Source organism: Desmodus rotundus, chromosome 4 (assembly GCF_022682495.2).
Source record: "Desmodus rotundus isolate HL8 chromosome 4, HLdesRot8A.1, whole genome shotgun sequence".
NCBI classification, from domain to species: Eukaryota; Metazoa; Chordata; class Mammalia; order Chiroptera; family Phyllostomidae; genus Desmodus; species Desmodus rotundus.
In genome coordinates this window covers 52,041,733-52,061,694 of record NC_071390.1, presented here as the reverse complement: position 1 = coordinate 52,061,694, position 19,962 = coordinate 52,041,733, and the positions used below count along the sequence as shown (strand labels likewise).

General features: G+C 35.3%; 1 protein-coding gene across 7 annotated transcripts in view; it reads left to right on the top strand.

The window, feature by feature from the left end:
- PPP3CB (protein phosphatase 3 catalytic subunit beta) overlaps nucleotides 1-19,846 on the top strand; it is a 51,254-nt gene extending 31,408 nt beyond the window's left edge. For 2 of the 7 annotated variants that reach the window (XM_053922182.2, XM_024561144.4), the window contains exons 10-15: nucleotides 3,157-3,234; nucleotides 8,476-8,502; nucleotides 10,635-10,719; nucleotides 11,734-11,831; nucleotides 16,665-16,694; nucleotides 18,232-19,846. In XM_053922182.2, the coding sequence (XP_053778157.1) occupies nucleotides 3,157-3,234; nucleotides 8,476-8,502; nucleotides 10,635-10,719; nucleotides 11,734-11,831; nucleotides 16,665-16,694; nucleotides 18,232-18,410 (497 nt within the window). In that variant the 3' untranslated portion in view covers nucleotides 18,411-19,846. The remainder of the gene's footprint in view (nucleotides 1-3,156; nucleotides 3,235-8,475; nucleotides 8,503-10,634; nucleotides 10,720-11,733; nucleotides 11,832-16,664; nucleotides 16,695-18,231) is intronic. The other 5 variants (XM_053922183.1, XM_053922185.2, XM_053922184.1 and 2 more) reach the window with 5 other exon arrangements.
- Nucleotides 19,847-19,962: the final 116 nt, after the last annotated feature.

The window sequence follows — 19,962 nt, the reverse complement described above, 5'->3', positions numbered from 1 at the left end:
CCAAGCCTGAGTCTGAAAGCAAGAAAGCATAAGGTCACCGACAAATATTAAGGCATTCAGTTTGATTAGCCAGTAAGATGTATGGACAGTAATAGAAAAAGAATGAAAAGTTAAGTCATGCCTAGCTTGTGAGGCTCTTGATCCACCAACACACAGAATTTGGAACTTTCTTAAAGGTGGAGAGCAACTGAAACAGAATATGACCATGATAGTTATTTAGGAAAAACTATTTTGGTGAAATGGACTGGCTGGAAGACTAAAGTTTGAGAGACCTGTTATGGAGCTATATCAAGTATCAAATAGAAACATAATGAAGCTTTGGTAGGATCTAGAATAGAGAGCAGGGAAGAACTGCAAGAAATGTAAAAGTAGAACCAGTGAGACTTAACGAGATTGCATGTTTAATGGGAGGGAATGGTTAAAGATAACTTGGATGTTTTGAGGCTGATAATGATAGTGCCATTAACATCCTTTGATGGACACCCCTGTTATTTTATCAACCCCTCATTCTGGTTATAGCTGCTCTTAAGCTTCATTGGAATCATTAGTCCTTTGACCATGTCATTTTTTTTTATTAGTCAAATCCTTTTGCCTCCCATCTTTCCTAACACACCTTCGGACTCTTTATCTGTTGTTTTTCTATTATTGCTTGTGATAATTCAGCTCTAGTAAAGTCTAGCCATCCATTTTCTCCATTATTATAGCCAGGGTCGATAGCACTGCTGAAGATATGTAGACAGCCTTACAAATTGGTTACCACCCTTTGATTTCTGGGTGCATTAGCTGGGCTCTTGGTAGTACTCAGACATTATTTATATCACTGGTCAGCTTCCTCTCCAATTTCTTCTAGGATGTAGACTAAATTTTCATCTTTTTTTTCCAGCTAACTTTCCTCATACTGAGAGAAAACACAAAACATTAGTGGCAGCTTTCTGTACTTAACTGTTCCCTGCTTTATAAGCTGCACTCATCTTGAGTTCTTGTCTTTTTGTCCCTGGATTCTATTTTCCTTCTGCTTTTTCGGGAAACTTGCTTTCATCAATTAGGTCTTCTATATCTTCAAACTACTTCTGAATGTTTCCCCTATAACTTATTTCCTTCTGTACCATCTAATGACTATTTCTCTTCCTTCTTGGGTATTATATTTGTACTCAATCCTGAAGTGGTCATTGCTGGGTTGTGTTTGAGCAATTTGTTATGCTACAGTGGACTTTGGGCTTGGGGGAATTCATTTTAAGTCTATCTGTTGACATCCAGATACAAAGGGGTTCCTGTTTTTCTGGTCTAGTGCTTAGGTCTTTCCAACCAAATAATGACTTCTGAACTAATCCCAAAGGTTTTTTCCTGATGCTGTGGACTAAGCAGAAATGCTGCCCTCTGCCCTGGCCAGGTAGTTCATTTGGTTAGAGCATCATCCCAATACACTAAGGTTGTAAGTTCAATCCCTTGTCAAGGCATATACAAGAATCAACCACTGACCGCATAAATAAGTAGAACAACAAATCAACTTCTCTCTCTCTCTCTCTCTCTCTCTCTCTCTCTCTCTCTCTCTCTCTCTCAAATCAATAAATTAAAAAAAAGTGAGTTTGCCTTAAATGTGAGGTTTTACTTCTGGATTCTTAATTGTATTCCATTGATCTATATGACTACCTCTTATTTTTCCTAACTTTTTTTTAGAATGCCTTATCTGCCCTTTCCACCTGGACATATTCCTACTTTATGATTCCTCTACCAAAAGCCTTCCTTTCTCTAGCAGATCTTTGGCATACTTCTGCATATTTACAGCATAGTGCTTATCACTCTTTGTAGCGTACGTGCACACACACACACACATACATACTCTTCAGTAGTTAGTAAGCTTTTGGAGAGTAGGGACTAGGTGTTTTATTTTTATTATTTATTTTTAATGTTTTTTAAAATTTATTTTTAGAGAGAGGGGAAGGGATAGAGAAAGAGGGGGAGAGGAAACATCAGTGTGTGATTGCCTCTTGAACGCTCCTTACTGGGGACCTGGTCTGCAACCCAGGTATGTGCCCTGACTGGAAATCAAACCAGTGAACCTTTGGTTTGCACACGGGCACTTCATTCACTGAGCCACACCAGCCACAGCGGGACTGGATCTTTTATATATGAATCCCAGAGTTATCCATTTCTAGGTGCTCTCAGAATATTGAATAGACATTTTTATTTACTAATTGAAATTTATGATACCTTTTTTATTTACTAATTCATCAGATACTTATTGGTTTTCTGTCAGGTGCCAGGCACAGTACTAGGCTCTGGGGATACAGTGGCAAACAAAACAATACACTACATTCATGAAGCTTTCATTCTAGTAAGGGAAACAGACAATATACAAATAGTTTAAGAGGCTGCCAATAAAACTAGCAAGGAAATCCAGACTGTGAGAGAGAGGTCAAGACTGGTGACATAGAATTTGGAATCATCTTCAAAAAGGTGGTATTTTAAACTATGTAGTAATAGATGGAATCACCAAGAAACTTGAGCTTATGAAAAGAACAGGAGTGCAGAAAGAAACTTCAGAATGTTCAAATTTTTGGAAAAACAGTCTAATGGTAGGAAAACCTTAAGAGTAGAATTCTAGAAACCAAGAGCAAAATGAAGGGAAAAATATACAGAATGATAAAGGTGGATTAAGCCTAAGAACAAAGTGTTGGTTCAGATTGTTAGGTAGTCATTAGTTATTTCAAGACTTAAGTTTCAGGAGAGTTGTTGGAGCCAGTTTTTAAAAGGTCCTAGGACTTTTTTTTGCAACAGTGGAATTGTGCTGTGGTTTTTTTCTTACTCCTTAATGCTGTATCCATAAATAAAGAATTTAAATGTGTATATTTAAAAATAGTAATAAATGTATATATTTAGATGTTTTTCATCTCTGTTCTCATCTCTGTAGGTCTTCATTTCTTTCTGAGAAATCTAAAAACTTACTCCATAAAGAATCTCTCTCAGACTTGTTATCTATTAGATTTCTTCATTTTGAAAGCCTTTATGTCTTTTAATTCCATCATTCCTGCTATCAGAATGCGTTAGTCATCTTGGGTTAATCATTTGACCATTTATATGAATAGTCGCTGTGTATACATACAGACATGTGAATATAGTCAGCTAATGTGTAACTGTTTCTGTTTTTTGGAATAGTGACAGAAATGTTGGTAAATGTTCTAAGTATTTGCTCTGATGATGAACTGATGACTGAAGGTGAAGACCAGTTTGATGGTATGATTATTCATTTTACTATTTTTTTAATTGTGGAATGGTATCTTTTAACTGCCCCACTTTAGTACACACTATTTTGCAAAATACAGTCATAGCTCAGATGACTATGCTATTTGATAAGAGTCACTTTTTCAGATATTATTTAAGATTTTAAAATAATGTTAGTGATTTCATATTTTTATGTTTGTATGGGGAAGAAGATGAATTTGGGGGAAGGGGAAATTTGGAAGAAGGAACAGAAGGAAAGGAAAATTGAAAGTATAAAAAGATGTGGTTCTTCATGAATATAGACACTGCTTAAAGAAGGGAGGATAAAAATACTGTTTGATTCATTGGTACAGTATTGCTTAGTGCATTAGAAACATACCTGGACCCCTAGTGTTGTTACTTCCTCTTTCCAAAAAACAGAAGCAGGCTGTCCCAACTTATGAGTGGTTGTGTTCTAAGAAACCACCTTTAGTGTAGAGATTCAGAAAGCATTTTTTTCTGTAAAAACAGAGTTGTACTCAGTTATTGGTTCTTACCAAAGCCAACCAACCTATGTACCTAATGTGCATTTATAGTATAAATTATTACCACAGAAACAAATTTTTTTATTTTTATGTTTTGAAAATTTTATTTAAAACTTTTAAATTTAATTAACTGAGTAAACAAGGACATAAACAACTAATATGCTGAAAACTCTTTATTTTCTTCCATATGCCCTTCACATTTTTGTTGTAGCATACTTTTCATAGTTAAATGTTTCCATGTATTAAACATGGTTTACATATTGGTAGCATTTAATAGCTACATATTTCTAAGTATGTTAATATACAATAACTTTCATAGTTAATCTTATCATTTGGCATTTGGGTAGCTTTAAATTCTTATTGTGAATAACATACAGTAAATGTATTTGTACAATAGTTTTTATTTTCCTTCTTGGAATAAATTTCTAGAAGAGAATAACAGTTAAAGAATATACATTTTAGCTTTATTATTTTAGCTATGAATTGCCAGGTTACTCTGCAGAAGAATCAGACTAATATGAAGCAATTCCAGCAATGAATTCATAGATCTGTTTCTCCACAGGCCCACCTCATTGGATTTTCCTCATATTTACTTATTTTGCTTGGTGGCTGTATAGTAGTAAATTACAGTTGGTTTAATTAACATTTCCTTGATGTTAAGGGAAAAATTTACTGTCTACTTTCCAACCATGTAAACTGCCCATTTCAGTTGACCACTTACCAAGTAAAATCTGAGTGAAAACTGTTTTGATATTTCCCTACTTACAAACAGGTTTAGTTCTTAAACCCTGTTGTAAGCCCATTTGTTCAAAGTACAAAGTGACTGTGCTATTGCCATCTGTTGGTGACAGGCAGAGATACGCTTTTTTTACTCTGGCTTGTTAACTGAAATAAATTATATCAGGTCTTTTGGTTTTTTGTTTTGGTTTGGGTAATAAGCTTTACTGAATAATATTTATTTTTCCTTATTTTAAATTCCCTCATGTTTGTGTAGAAGTTTTCGTTCTAACATGCTTCACCATATTTGTCTTTTCCATACAATTTTTAAATAGTTTTAATTAAGTATTTACTTAACCTGTTCTGTTTCCACTTTTGTAAAGACTAGATCTGGGTTCAGATTCTAATTTCTTATAATGGCTGGGTGGCGTCAGGCAAGTTAACCTTTCTGAGCCTCAGTTTTCTTATCTTCAAAATGAAGATAATACTACCTACCTCATAATGTTATAGGTATTGATATAATGACTGAAGTAATTTTTGGTATAGAAGCCCCCTTGTATTTTCAGATAAATTTTTCTGTTAATTTGCCAAATTATGTGAAATAGCTAGTAGGAGTTTTAATTGGTATTACATTAAATCTAAATCTAGGAAGTTTTTTTAAAAAAATATTTTCTTCATTTATTTTTAGAGAGAGTGGGAGGGAAGAAAGGAGGGAGAGAAACATCGATCAGTTGCCTCTTGTATGCACCTGACCAGGGACTGAACATGCAACCCAGGCATATGCCCTAACTGGGAATTGAACCTGTGACCTTTAGCTTTTCAGGATGATGCCTAACCAGCTGAGCCACACCAGTCAGGGCTAAATCTAGGAAGTTTTTACTTTATTTTTTAAAAAAATATTTCACTTATTTATTTTTAGAAAGAGGGGAAGGGAGGGAGAAAGAGAGGGAGGGAAACATCAATGTGTGGCTGACTCTCATGCATACTGCACTGGGGGACCCCTCCAGCAACCCTGCATGTGCCCCAACTGGAAACTGAACTGGCGACCCCCTGGTTCGCAGGCTAGCACTCAGTCCACTGAGCCATACCAGCCAGGGCTCTAGGAAGTTTTTTTAAAAAATAATATTTAGTTTTCTAAACTAAGATCTAGAGCTCTTGCTCTATATAATTAGTTCATTTACTATAATTACTCCATTTAGTATATTCCATTTAATCGAATAATATAATAACTGCATTTAAAATTATACTTTTTCTTTGAAAAAACTGTTATTGCCCTGCTCAGTATAGCTCAGTTGGTTGGGCATTGCCCCACAAGGCAAAAGGTTACCAGTTTGATCCCTTGTCAGGGCACATGCTTCAGTTGCGGGTTCTGTCCCCTGTCAGGACCCACATGAGAGAGGCAACCAGATGATGTTTCTCTCTTACATCGATGTTTCTCTTCCTCTCTCCCTCCTTTCCCCACTCCCTAAATGGATAAAATATTTTAAAAAACAAGAAAAAAAATCTGTTATTACCAAGTTAAGTTAATACTTCTGTATTTTATATATTTTTTTAATCTTTATGGTATTTTTTCCATTACCATTTAGTCCCCTTATTTCCCCCTCCCCCTTATATTCTTATTATAACACGTATCTCTCAATGTATTTTCTAACTGGATAAAGTAATTATATATTGGTGGGTTTATCTTATGTTCAACAACTTGGATCACAAAAATTATTTCCTATGGTAATTTTTATTTTGTTTTTCTAAACTTAAAAGTCATTTGCATAGGGCTAATATTATTTATTTTCTATATTTTTACCTTTTATTTCTTTTTATTCTTTTTAAAAATGTATCAATATTGCATATAGTTATGTTAAATACTCCTATTTAACATATTAAATAGGTAATGCTTTAATTTTCTTCCTATAATAAATGGGAAAAAAAGTTTTCTTGGTAAGTCTAGTATAGTTTGTAGTTTAGATACCTGTGACTTATACCATATAGACACTGAATCATTTTGGGGGATTCAGCTAGAAATAAATAGAAAATATTATTAAAGTTTTTACAATGAGATTTTTAATGTGTCTTATCAATATTTTTCCTATCAGTGATGTTATGCCTATCTATCCACTTATTATATCATGCTTACACTCCAGGGATGAATCACATTTGATTATTAAAGAGGCATTGTATTTAGTTTAGTGGAAAGGATCAATGGTTCAGGTGTCTTGGCACTACTGCTATACTAGCTGTGTCATCTTGGAAAAGTTACCTAACTTCTCAGGATCTTCTTATCTATAGATTGAGGGAGGAGTAGAAAGGATAAAAATTTTTTCCCATTCTTAATTTAAAAAATTGGTAGCACTATTTATGACAGTGTTTCTATGGGAAAATATACTGAGTTCCTCCTTTCTTCACCCTTATACTATGAAGTACTAGGAGCAAGAACTCCAGGAAACTTTTAAGAATATGGGTCTGAGAGTTTGCATGAAGGAATGAGAGTGGTTTAGGGGAGGCAGAGCATTGAAGAATGGAGGAAAAGGAGAGAAGATTAGGATAGATACTGGGCTGGGGTAGGGAAAAGAGCTCCTGGAACTAGGTTTATTTCCCTGCCTTATTCATATTTCTGTATTTCGTCCCCATAACTATCCATCTTTTCTTCTTTCCTTTCACTGTAATAGCATGCTTTCTGTCCTCTCCTCCTCCTTTTTCTACTCAGCAGTGGAACCATCCTATGGACTGGGCCTGGGGAGAAATCTGACTTAGAAAGAAAACTTGATGGGGGTAGGGGGAGTTGCTCTGGAGGCAGAGAACAAGGATTTAGCTTTTCTGTGAGGAAGGGGAGAGAGCAAGATTGGAGATTTCCCAATAACAGGAAGGAAAGAGTAATTTTTGCATATTCATGTTTGAAGTTGGGTGAGGGAATAAGATTCTCTTCCTTCTTAAATGATGATCTTTGGTTTTCCGTATTATTTAATGTATGTGTAGGGTTATTTTTAAAGGCAAATAGTTGCATAAACATTGCACATATAAATGCACATAGTATTCCTTTTAGAAATATTACTTAATCATTAAAGAATTTTGAACACTGATTTTTGTGAAATTTAGAATATTTAGAATGCATACTATTTATTTCAGATATTTATCTTTTATCTTGAGTTTGCTAAGGGAAATACATAATCCATATTTGCTATAGTTTTACTAAACTAAAACTTTGCATTTCCTATAATGGAATCATGTATCTCACTCAGCACTAGAATGGAAGATATAGAAAGCCCAAATGAAACATTTCTGCTGCCTCTTTTAGCTACTACTTGCTTAGAAACAGATCTGTTACTATTTCTGCAAAAAGATGTCCCGCAAACTCCCAGATTCTATTAGGAACAGAAAGCACATACTGTTGATCCTGAGTATGTGCAGGAGTTCTACAATTGAGATTGAAGAAATTGTGTGCTCTTGCTATTACGGAGTGGGGGAGGCTTAGTCTTTCCTTTACTGGGAGTGGGTGAGGTTTTCCACTGAGGTAGTTTACAAAGTTACCTACATTTCTCTGTGTATACTACAGATTTTGCAGATGTTGGTGTCCTTGAAGAACCACATGAGTTTGTATCATATTTGTGTCATTACCTTTCACTTAACATGCTTCCACGGGTGATACACTTCTTTAGGGGTATCAATATGAATGTGCGATTGTTAGTCTTTTATCAGTCTTACATGTTTTCACGTGTATTTTTGTCCCTAATTTGTCTATTTTCATCAAATATTATAGTCATTCTGTCCATAATTTCTTCTGAACACATATCTTTTAAGAAGTCTTTCCTTTAGAGCTCCACACAGTGGCATCCCTCTTTTATTCACCACATCCTGTAGTACCACGTTTTTCAAATTTCAAATATGAAGGCCTTCATTTTTCTCTCTTTCTACATTCATTCTTCAGTACCACTGCCAAGTTAAATCTCTATCTTTTTATTTGTCTCAACCACCTTTTCTCCATCATTCACTTCCTTTTTTCTGGACTCTCCATCTGAAGAACGGCTCATATATGGCAATAAAAAAGGTACAGACCAGACAGAGTTACACTGTTTTGAAATATGACTTCATAATTTAATCCTCATGTCCATGTAAGTTAGCACATTCATAGAGTACTGTTTATGCAGAGTCCTCTTGGGCCTTATGCAAATTTAGTTTAAGTTCTATCTAAGTTAGAATTTGATATTTGTAGAAGTCATATTCCAAGATATCTGTCTTTCTGTGCATGGAAATATTTTTCCCTCTTTTTCATTCCTCTTGTTTTAAAATTTCATTCTTTTGCTTACTTGTAATGTTTTGTACTTTTCCCTGCATGATTAGGGGTGTTTGATTGTCTGTCTATTCCCCAAAGTAATTTTACTGTGGACATTTACTTTAATATTATGCATGATGTGTTTATAGACTGATTTAAAATCCTGATTTGTACAGTGTTTTTTATATTCCAGTGAATTTTTAAATTTGAAATCAGTATAGTTTACATAGCATTTAGTTTTGCAGATATATAAATTAAGACTGAAAATATGAATGTACTTCATTACACATATCTTCCTCCATCCCTGTACTCTTCTCCTAGCTTTTTTTCTTTATTTTATCAATTTTAAAGCAAAATGTCTTATCAATTTATTTAAGTAGAATCAGACTTACTTTATATTCTTGGACAAAATACTCAGTAAACTTATTCTATTTGTCTATAAAATGAAGAGATTGAAATTTGAAATACCTTTAATGTCTCTTCAAATTCTAATATTCGATGATTCTGAGACTTACAGTATTGTTTGTTTATTTGCATCTTGAAAATACCAACACAGTTTTGGACTTATAAAAGCTGTAGCTTCAGTGCTCATATTATTACCCTTTATAGTACCGTAACTGGTCGTAGAGCCTGTTATCTCTAAAATATGTCTTTTGTTTTCATCTTTGAAATTGGGTTTCTATTTCCTTGCAGTAAGGTCCAATCATCATCTTAGTTTTTAATTATATACATTTGTGGGATGATTAAATCTTTTAGCCCAGAAAAATGTGGTTGTTCAGACCTCTGTATATCTAGGGCCCCTTTTGGTCTAGTGTCTTTACCCTTTCCTTAACCTTCTCCTCAACCATGGTGCTTCCAAATGTGTGTTTTCATCATATTGAAGCACAGTTCTAAGATACCACACCCTTGGGTCTAGAGTGATTCTAGTTGCTATGTATGAGATGACAGGACTGAGATTGTTGTTCTTTCTGGAGGCCAAGGAAAGAAGATAAAACCTTTGAGTGTTTCATCAGCTAAAGATCCAGTTATTTTGGTATATTATCTTCTGTGTCAGTGATAGGCAACACAGCTAACCCTTTAGAAAAGAAGCATTAGAGAGCACTTGAGATCTTATTCCCCAGCAATATCCTCAGTTTTGGCTCAAATAAACTCGTATTTAAAAATCTCAAAAAAAGAAAATAAAATAAAAAGTAAATGAAACATTAGTGATCCTTTAGCCATGTTTTTTAGGAAGTCTTTTCTCATTGCTCACTCTCCTTGTGTCATACTCACCTAGGGATATAAGAGCTTGTGTATCTTTGCATGACCTTAGAAAATACCTAGTTCATGAGGTTGAGATGTGCGGTGTTGTTGAAATGCTGGTATGGCCCTTAGTTCTGGGTCACCTGCATAGTAGTCACTTCATACCATTGTTTTTAGAGAGCAAGGAGACTCATTTTGTCATAGTATGATGGGATATTTCCATCCTGCATGTCCAAAGGCTTTTATAATAGTTAAAAAGACAACTGGAGGTATTAGCAGTTTCTGTCTGTCAGTCTGCATGCCATTGGCTCTGATGAGAATTAAACAAAGATTGTAGGGTTGTTACTGTTTTGTTCTTTGGCTTGTGATGCAGGTTGGGCAGTAGTTTCTTTCCCATTGCAGTTTTACTGACGAGTCAGTAGTGTAAGAGTCATAAAGTTTGTGGATTATTTTTCATTTGCATCTGTATCAGATTCCAGTATTAGACCAATGTTGAGCTAAACATTGAAAGAGTGAAAAGCTTTTAGGCATGAGTTCATTTAGTCCCCTCCGTATGAGCTGGTGGCAGGGGGCTTGGTATTGGTTCAGATGAGTGTGGAACAGACTAATAGCATGGTGCAAGTGTGAATGCCCTAAACTTGAGTCTTTATTTATTCCATTGAAAGTAGGTTCAGCTGCAGCCCGGAAAGAAATCATAAGAAACAAAATTCGAGCAATTGGCAAGATGGCAAGGGTCTTCTCTGTTCTCAGGTAATGATATATTTTTCTAATTATTTGTTTCATAGAAATTACTTTTATTGTACTTCATTAACAAGCAATGTCCTCTTTGACTTCTAAGAGCAATATAGTAATCTTCTCCCTATAAAGAAATTCTACATTTATACATTGAAGAGGGAAACACAAGTCCCTTTGAAACTAGAGTTTTTGACCCTTGTGATTATTATTGTTCACTTTTGGTATCTCTTGGCCTTCTGTGATGAAAGTACTAGTTCTACACATTAAAAATTAGAGCAGGATAAGAAGGAAGAGAACACTTTATTTTTTAAGATTTTCTTTTTTCTTAAACTTTAAAAAAAAATCCTCACCTGAGGACATGCTTATTGATTTTAGGGGGAGGAGGGGGGAGAGAGGGAGAGAAACATCGATCTGTTATCTCTTATACACGCCCCAACCGGGACCGAACCCGTGACCTAGGTATGTGCCCTGAACAGGAATTGAACTGGTGACCTTTCAGTTTACAGGACGATGCTCTAACCAACTGAGCCACACTGGCCAGGGCAAGAGGGCACTTTCTAGAGTATTCCAGATGAACTTGCTCATCTGTATAGGAAATCCCTTTTGCTGGAGCCACAAATTATCTTCCTGGGGTTCATTCAGGAAGACCAGGTTTAAGGGTACACATGAATGTGTCAGTCCTTTAAATTTTTTTTGCAAAAGTGATTACATCAATACGTTTACTCTTTAAAGGATATGAAATACCATATATTCTCAATTGTATAGTGCCCATTGATGATAAATTTTAACCATATATTTATTTAATAAAGCTTTTCAGGAAAAACAATATATGCCTCAGTTATAAGGTACAACCTCATATCTGAAACATTTAGAATATAGAAAGATGTATATCTTGGAATTGAGGAAAATATGGTAATAGCAATGCATGTCATAAGTTATATGCATGGCCTACCTACATCTGGGCCTATCTCATCTTTTAAAGTAAATACTTGTTGGAATTCTCTGATGTTTGTTGTTTTTCTGCTCTAGGGAGGAAAGTGAAAGTGTGCTGACACTCAAGGGCCTGACTCCCACAGGGATGTTGCCTAGTGGAGTGTTGGCTGGAGGACGGCAGACCCTGCAAAGTGGTAATGATGTTATGCAACTTGCTGTACCTCAGATGGACTGGGGCACTCCTCACTCTTTTGCTAACAATACACATAATGCATGCAGGGAATTCCTTCTGCTTTTTAGTTCCTGTCTCAGCAGCTGACACAGGGAGAATACTATATGATAGGTAGTATCTGATTAGTAAATTGACCAGGGCAGAAAATTTATAGAATGGGCATTTGTTTCAATTGAAAATAATGGTCAGTCTCTCAGACTGACCGTCTCTCAGCTTTTCATGAAATGATATGGGAGCAGCTCATATCATAATGTCTGAAATATTTATTCATTTGTCTAATGTGCCCTTTTCTTTTAAAAGCCCCAGTTTCAGAATGTGAATCCAGGATATACTACATCGTATTACTAAAATGGAAATGTATTTTCGAGTTTATTTTTTATTTTTTACATTTATGTAATTGTATTAGACTATGCTTTTATTATCAGATACTTAATTTTAGAATTAACGATCTGCTTGGGCCCCAGAACATTACTTATGCACTTACTTGCCAAAAGATTTGTGCAAGGCTTTGTACCCTGGTAAATGATGCCAAAGTTTGTTTTCTGTGGTGTTTGTCAAATGTTCTATGTATAATTGACTGTCTGTAACATGCTGTTTCCTTCCTCTGCAGATGTAGCTGCTTTCCTAAATCTGTCTGTCTTTCTTTAGGCTAGCTGTATGTCTGTAAAAGTATGTTAAATTAAATTACTCTATCAGACACTTGTCTGTCTTTTGATGTAGAAGCAACTTTGTAGCACCTTATTTTGAGGTTTGCTGCATTTGTTGCTGCACTTTGTGCATTCTGAACATGAATGTAACATTAGTTATTAAGTCATTGTTAAAAGGGGTTGAATTTAAATCCTGTAAGTCAAAGTTGAAAGGGTGTTATTAAGTGTGCCTTTATTTTGCATGAAAAATAAAAAGAATTATACATAAAGCATTCCTGTAATCTGGCTCATTGAATATTTTATATTAAAAAAAACACGTAACTTTTTTGGCATAAATGTATGTGTAAATACTGTGTTAACTTTTTGAAAGCCCATTTCAGATTAAATAGAAGAGAGTGTTGTGAATGTTACAGACTATGCACAGTAACTCAAAGTCTAGATTTGTTTCCCTTGTGGTTGGAAAGCAAAAAATATGATACGGAAAGCTTAATTTATTTTATTGTACCACTTTTGACAGCCCTGCAAGGGTCATTGCTCTATTAAAATAGGCATCAAGAGAGCTGCTGTTTTCCTTAGTCATGATTAACAGTTTCTTTTTGGTGTTGTAATTAGTACATGTTTAGCAAAAAAAAAAAAAGGAAATTTAAATTAAAAATGTTGAATAAATTTAAGTTAGATTGACTTTTCACAATTTCATTTCACTCAGTCTCATAAAAAATGCTTAAATAAATAAAAAGTCTTTCCTGTAGACAAGTAATTTCTACTTGTGGCCTATTCACATTTTATTTTATATGTTATTGTATTGTCTGATACCCCCATTGGCATATGTGAGAAGTATAACTATGTTTTGAAATTATAGTTTCAAATTTTTATTCTGAATAAGGTTTTCTTTTTCAAAAAAACCTACTTTTATTTTATTTATATTCCTTGCCCTCCATTTTTCTTACTGTATTGTAAACATTTAAAAAACGAGCTAAAAAGAATTTGATTAAAATGAATTAAGATCTTCAACATTCATTAAAACTTGAAACAATGTTAATAGAAAAAGGATGAGTTTTAATAGCTGGAAAAATGTTATACCCTTCCTCCTCTTTTTCAGAAAAGAAAAAGGAAAATGAAAGGGTCTCATACATAAATAAATCTACACTACTGTCATCTATCCAGTTATCCTTGGATATATTAATACTTTTATGTTGTTTCCACAACAAACCTTTCTTTTGATTTCACAATTAGCACCTGCTAATTACATACTTTGTTGGCAGCTTAGCACTTCTATATATTTTTAATTTACATGCAGCCTGAAGCTCAGTCTTCAATTTTGAAATCACCCCCAACTCCAGGGAAGGTTTGAAAGAAAAGTGTACTGAAGGAACTGTCTATTCCCAGCATAGAGTGAGTTACTGGATGGTATGAGCTTAAGGGGTTAAATTTGGGAAACTAGGTAGCTCCCTACTTCTGCCAGTGATGGCCCTTGATAGTGTGATTTGACCATGTGGTTGAAGTGATTTCCTTAGCATAAAGTAAACTTGTTTTGGAACAAATAGTGAAACTCGTACAAAAGCTGCAACTTTGTGGTTTTTTTAAAGTTTATCTAGTGTTTTAAATTTTAGTAGACATGTTTCCTGATGCGAATAACTGAGAACTAAGTATTGCAAAAATCATTTTTAAAATCTAAGACCTCAGTTCTGTTGTCAGGAAATAAAAAGTCTTTGCAGTAACTTTAAAGTTAATGATATGTATAAAGTTAATAAAGTTATGATATTAAGTGTTTTTTACAAACTGCACAACTATTGGAGTAATATTTGATATTTGTATTTTATGTGCATTTTCTTCATGGAAGTTTAATTGGAAGCTAGCCCTATATTGCTACCTTCACCAAGACATGTATCGGGAAATATATGGCCATCTAGCATTTAGTAATGTCAAATTACTCTTGATCATTTATCTTGTGTAATTTTGTGAAACACAATTTGAGACAGCACTATACTCAAACTTATAAGGCCACGTCAAGATGTCCTATAAAACTGAAAACAAATAGAGGAAAAATAGTGCCTTTCAGATAGAATTTTGCGAGTATCAGATCTCTTTCTTTCCACCTTAATGTTTAAGTTTCAGATGACCTTTTAATTGTAAGCATTTGAGTTTGACATGGTATGCAGTTTTGAGTATGATACTGTATTCTGCAAAGGATTTAGGAGCATTTAGAGGCCTCAAGAAAGGACAGGGAATATCATTTGACCTAGAAAATGCTTTTACATACCAAATTAAAAGCCCATAGAATGATTTCAGAAGTATATTATCACATTTCTTAATTTGAAAAATGTATAAATAGATTTAAACTATTAATACAATCATATAGATACTAATAGTGATAAGTTTTTATCTTTAATTGGTTGCCATATATATATTACAGGTTATGAAATATTTCATATAAAATCACTTCTGTTACCACAAACTCTAGAAATATTTTGATCGGCATTTTATTTTTCTTTCTTCCATTCAATGCCTAAATTATAAAGAAAATAGTCTACCTTTTGAATAGTAAGTCTAATCAATTAGAGATAGGTAATTAACCCTGGTTTTCTGTCTGGGCATATTCCAAGAGTATTTTCCAAATGCACAGGGCTAGATCTTATAAATGGTGATTTGTACAATGGTATCCAATAAGCATATCTACTTTTATTTATAATATTTAATAGTTAAGGAGAATTAATTTTTTCCCTATTCAGTGTTCATCCTACTTTTTTTGGGTCCCCAAATCATTTTACTATCTGGTTGAGATAACAAGCTTTTCTGTTTTAGTCTGCTTTCATTCCTTAGATTCATCAATGTCCTGTCACATTAATAACTGTTTAGATAAGATTTATTTCTAAATCATGTGTACTGCTAAAAGGTTGTTTTAGGAATAATTATTCTAAATTGGCCTTATTGTAGAAGAAGCAAAATAGAAGGAATGGGGCATTATTGTTCTAAATATTCTCAGTGTGTTCACTTTACGTAAAGTGGAGAATTGGCAGTGTCGTCAGGCAGTATTATTGTTCTCTGCTGTCTTTGGTCCCCGTTCTTTATGTGAGTGCTTCATACAGTTCAAACCAGAAATGAGCCAAAGAAATTGTTGACTATAAAATGTATGACTAAATATTTTGAACTTCTGTAAATGGGGCAGAGACAAGCTTTACCAAGAATACGTTTTTTATTTATATGATCTATGTGTATGTCCATATCATGAAATAAGTAGTAGTTATTGCCCTTAAGACCTCAGTTCTGTCTCTTGATTCCTGTCTAGTGGATAGCCGGGTTTGAAAAGATGTTCAGTAGCCTTTTTTCTGTCTTTACTTGAGAATGCAGGTTGTCAGTACCTAGGCAGATTTGAGTTCATGATAAACTGAATGACCATAAATAGATTTTTAAGGCTGTAGATGTTAATATCCTTAGATATTTGGAACATCAATGTCAGAATAGAAAGGATGTTCCTAGTAGACAAGAGGGTTCTAGGGGTCCTTTTAGGCTACCCACAAAGAACAGAGCTACAGAACTGCCCTACTTCGAGTAACTTACCAAGTTACTACCCTTAAATTGATTGTAGCCATACCAACGTTTGCAGCTTATGTTTTGCCCTGTGATTCAGAAGCAACAGGAAAAACACTGCTGACTTCTAATTGATATCTAAGGGAACCAACTGGTGATGAGTATTATTTTAGTTAGACCTGAAAGTAAAGAATCTCCTGTTTGCTCTTCTGCTAGCTACAGTTCTACCGTCATAATTTCACTGTAGAGAATTCCCTTGTGGTTATGATGGTAAGATAAAACAAAAATGTTGGAAAATTCTAAGGCCATGAGAATGCTGAATTCAAGATGGGTAATTAATACTGGAGTGCATTTTCATGGGTGCTGAGGTGTCTGTTTACAGTAGGTCTGTGTGTTCTGTGCTCTGAGCGATGTTGTCATAGTGCTGTGTCTAAACTGTGCTGTGTCAGAAACTGGGGATTGGATGGGGCTCTAATATGGGTACTGTTATGTTAAATTCTAAATGATATGTAGTAGGGGGTACTGTGATATTTTAAGTGATCATTGCCTTTTCTGCTGTACAATATGACCCTTCTCATCTCTCTCATTCATTTTGCATGCCTCTGCTCACTTCTGTACAGCCACAGTTGAGGCTATTGAGGCTGAAAAAGGTACGATCAGAGTCCTTGCGCTGGGCAGAGATCTGTGGTTTGTGGGCGGGCGTCAGAGAATGTCTTGTGGGTGTGTCTTACTCCTAGCTTGCACAGCCCACGATGAATCAGACTCCCTGGCTCAGCAAGTTTACGTTCTCGTGTTCTCTCTCTCTCTCTCTCTCTCTCTCTCTCTCTCTCTCTCTCTCTCTCTCTCTCACCCTCTCCCTCTCCCTCTCCCTCTCCCTCTCCCTCCCTCCCTCTCTCTCTCTCTCTCTCTCTCTCTCTCTCTCTCTCTCTCTCTGTCCCCCCCCTCTGTCTCTCTCTCTCGTCTATCACAAGGACTGATGTCCATAGTGACACTCTGTTTTTTTCCCCTTTTATAGTACAGTGTGAAACTACCATTTAATTTTCCTGAATTCTTTAGAGTACAGCATGTTATACTATAATATCATAGCATTTAAAGTTGCATATAAAGATCTAGCCCATATTTTGCATGATTCTGTGCTACCCAGATTATTTTTTTCTAAGTTAAATAAACCCACTCTAGACTTAGGTTTGAGTCTGTTTTTACTTATTTTCAGTAATTCACCTGGGTACAGAAGCTGTAACTATGGTTTTTCTTTTTTTTTGCTGCAGTTTGGGCTAGTATTTGTTGATGATGCTATATTCCTGTATATCATATGTTGGCTTAATATTACACATTGCTAAATGCTTTGCTGCCCAACCATTTATTTGGTTCACAGGCACAGACTCTGGGTCCCGGGGATTGCACATATTAAAACAACTAGATTATGACCAGTAGTATGGAATTCTTTTCCATGAACATTTTAATAATGTAGAATACATCATTCCAGATGAAGTAAATGAGAAACCATAACAATTGGAGGAGAATTGCCTTTTATTTTGATTTGGGCTTCCCAGGTACATGTGGTGAATTAAAGATGACATCACCTAAAATATGAAACTATAAATAACTTTTTTCCTATCAGCCAAACACAGATCTGACTCCTGGAGGCACTTACCACCTTTTTCTTTTCATATCGCTGGTGATGGGAGTGATGTCACCTTGACCTCCAAGACATTTCTGATCTGCTAAATTTTAACTTTACCTCTTTCTCCTCCCAAGCTCTTGGTACAGATTTTTATGTCAAGGATTAACCTTGTTGAGCCTCTTCACTTGCCCCTTTTCTTGATGCTGCCTTACTGTGGTAGTTACTGGCGATTTTGGGGTCTGAGGTAGGAGAAAGTTGGTACAGTAGAAGTCAAACCAAAACCCTGAGACCATTGCTTGGAGGTTTGGGGAAAGGGGAGAGTTACTTTTGTGTGTTTTTAAAAGGCTACACTAACATTATCATCTATGATGCTGTCATGTTTATATTTAGTTTTAAACATTTCACATTTTAAGGGAAAGTTGGCATGGGGATAGAATTCAGTTAAAGTAAGATTTAAATGTTGCTACATATAACTAATGTCTTCTTAAAAATCATTAATTATGTTTTTGAAATCTCAAAAATGTTTTTCAATTACTGACTTATCAAATTTGCATTTTGTTAAGCAATACGAGGATTCTCTCCACCACATAGAATCTGCAGTTTTGAAGAGGCAAAGGGTTTGGATAGAATCAATGAGAGAATGCCACCCCGGAAAGATGCTGTACAGCCAGATGGTTTCAATTCTCTGAACACCGCACATGCCACTGAGAACCACGGGACTGGCAACCATAGTGCCCAGTGACCCACGGCTTCCCAGGGACTCTCACATCTCGGGCCTCAAATGGACAGATTACCCGAGGAGCTGGAGGGGTCAGCCAAGCTGACTGTAAATGTCACAGTCCCTCTGGAGAAACCATTGTGCTTTTGAGACCCCAGCCCCCTTCATGGATGGAGGCTTGTGGGCCCTGGGATATGTTGTGCTATCTGATAAGACTGGGTCATCGCTGCCACGGTGGAGAGCAGTAAGCAAGGGGCTTGGGGCAATTTCCAGTGGAGGGCCACTGCACCTCCATTTATGCTTGTGGTTCACACATTTAAGTTTACAATTGAGGTTTTTTTTTCCTTCAGTAGAATTAGATTTTCGTTTTCAACCATGACTTCAAATGCAATCCTAAGAGCTAATGTGGACTTTTTTTCCCCCATGAAATGTCTTTAAAGCGTGAATTAGCATGGTCTTAAAATACATTTCTGAGGTTACTAAACTGTATTTTGAATTATGGGCAAAATGCTGAGAAACCCAGTTGGCGTTTATACAAAATGCTGACCTCAGGTCTATAGTTCTTAAATGTGGCTAATTCTGTAATATAGTCTTGGTATTTTTTAATTACGAATACATAACCTATTTCTAGGCAGACTCTCTTACTTGAACACAAATTCAAAAACTAATTTAGAATCTTTTTTGCCCAGATCTTTTGTGACTTACACACCAGAGATTTAAGAAGAAAACCTCTAAATTACAAAATTATGAAGAATTACAGAATTACTCATTTAAGATACTTTAAAAGAAGTTTGTACATTGTCAAAGTAAATTTTAATTCAAATCATGTCTGTAAAACTTGACGTATTTTGTGTATGCATGTTTTCATTTTGCAAATATTTAATATATAGACCTATGATGTACAGGTACAACATGTATAGGTTACCTAGATGTTATGAGAAATTTTAGTTTATTGTGAGTACTCAAGTTGCTTAAATAGCCACCAGGGTGATTTGCTGCTGGCTTTCTATTATTTTTATGTTTTGATGCAAAGGAAATTTTTAAATGTTCTGGAAGTGTTTTTGATGAAGCAATGCAGCATAGAAGCAACAAATCCAATCATTCAGTTATTAGTGGAGGCATAAAAGTCAAGTCTGCATGTTGAACATTTTCTTTTGATAGTTACAGAACTGCTTGGTTAAATTAAATGGAACCATGTGCTAATATTTCACAATCATTGACCTGTATTGATTGCCACTGTAGTTTGGTATTTCCCTTTACTTTGGTGGCCTGCTTCCCTCATGCCCTGGAATATAACTCAAGAGCTCCAGGCAGCGGAACCATCTATTGTTTTGTTTGCCAGAAAGTGCACCCTGTATGGTCTCCTGTCTAAGTTGGAAATATTATGCATGTGCAGGACTATTTGAGTATTTTATAAACAGTAGCACACAATAAATTCCATGCATGGGCCGCTGCTCCTATCTCTGTGTTGGGTTTTATTTGGACATAGTCTGATTTGACCTCCTTATGCATATCAGAAAATCCTGTTGCTAGAACTGGGATAGCCCTAACTGGTGTGGCTCAGTGGATTGAGCAC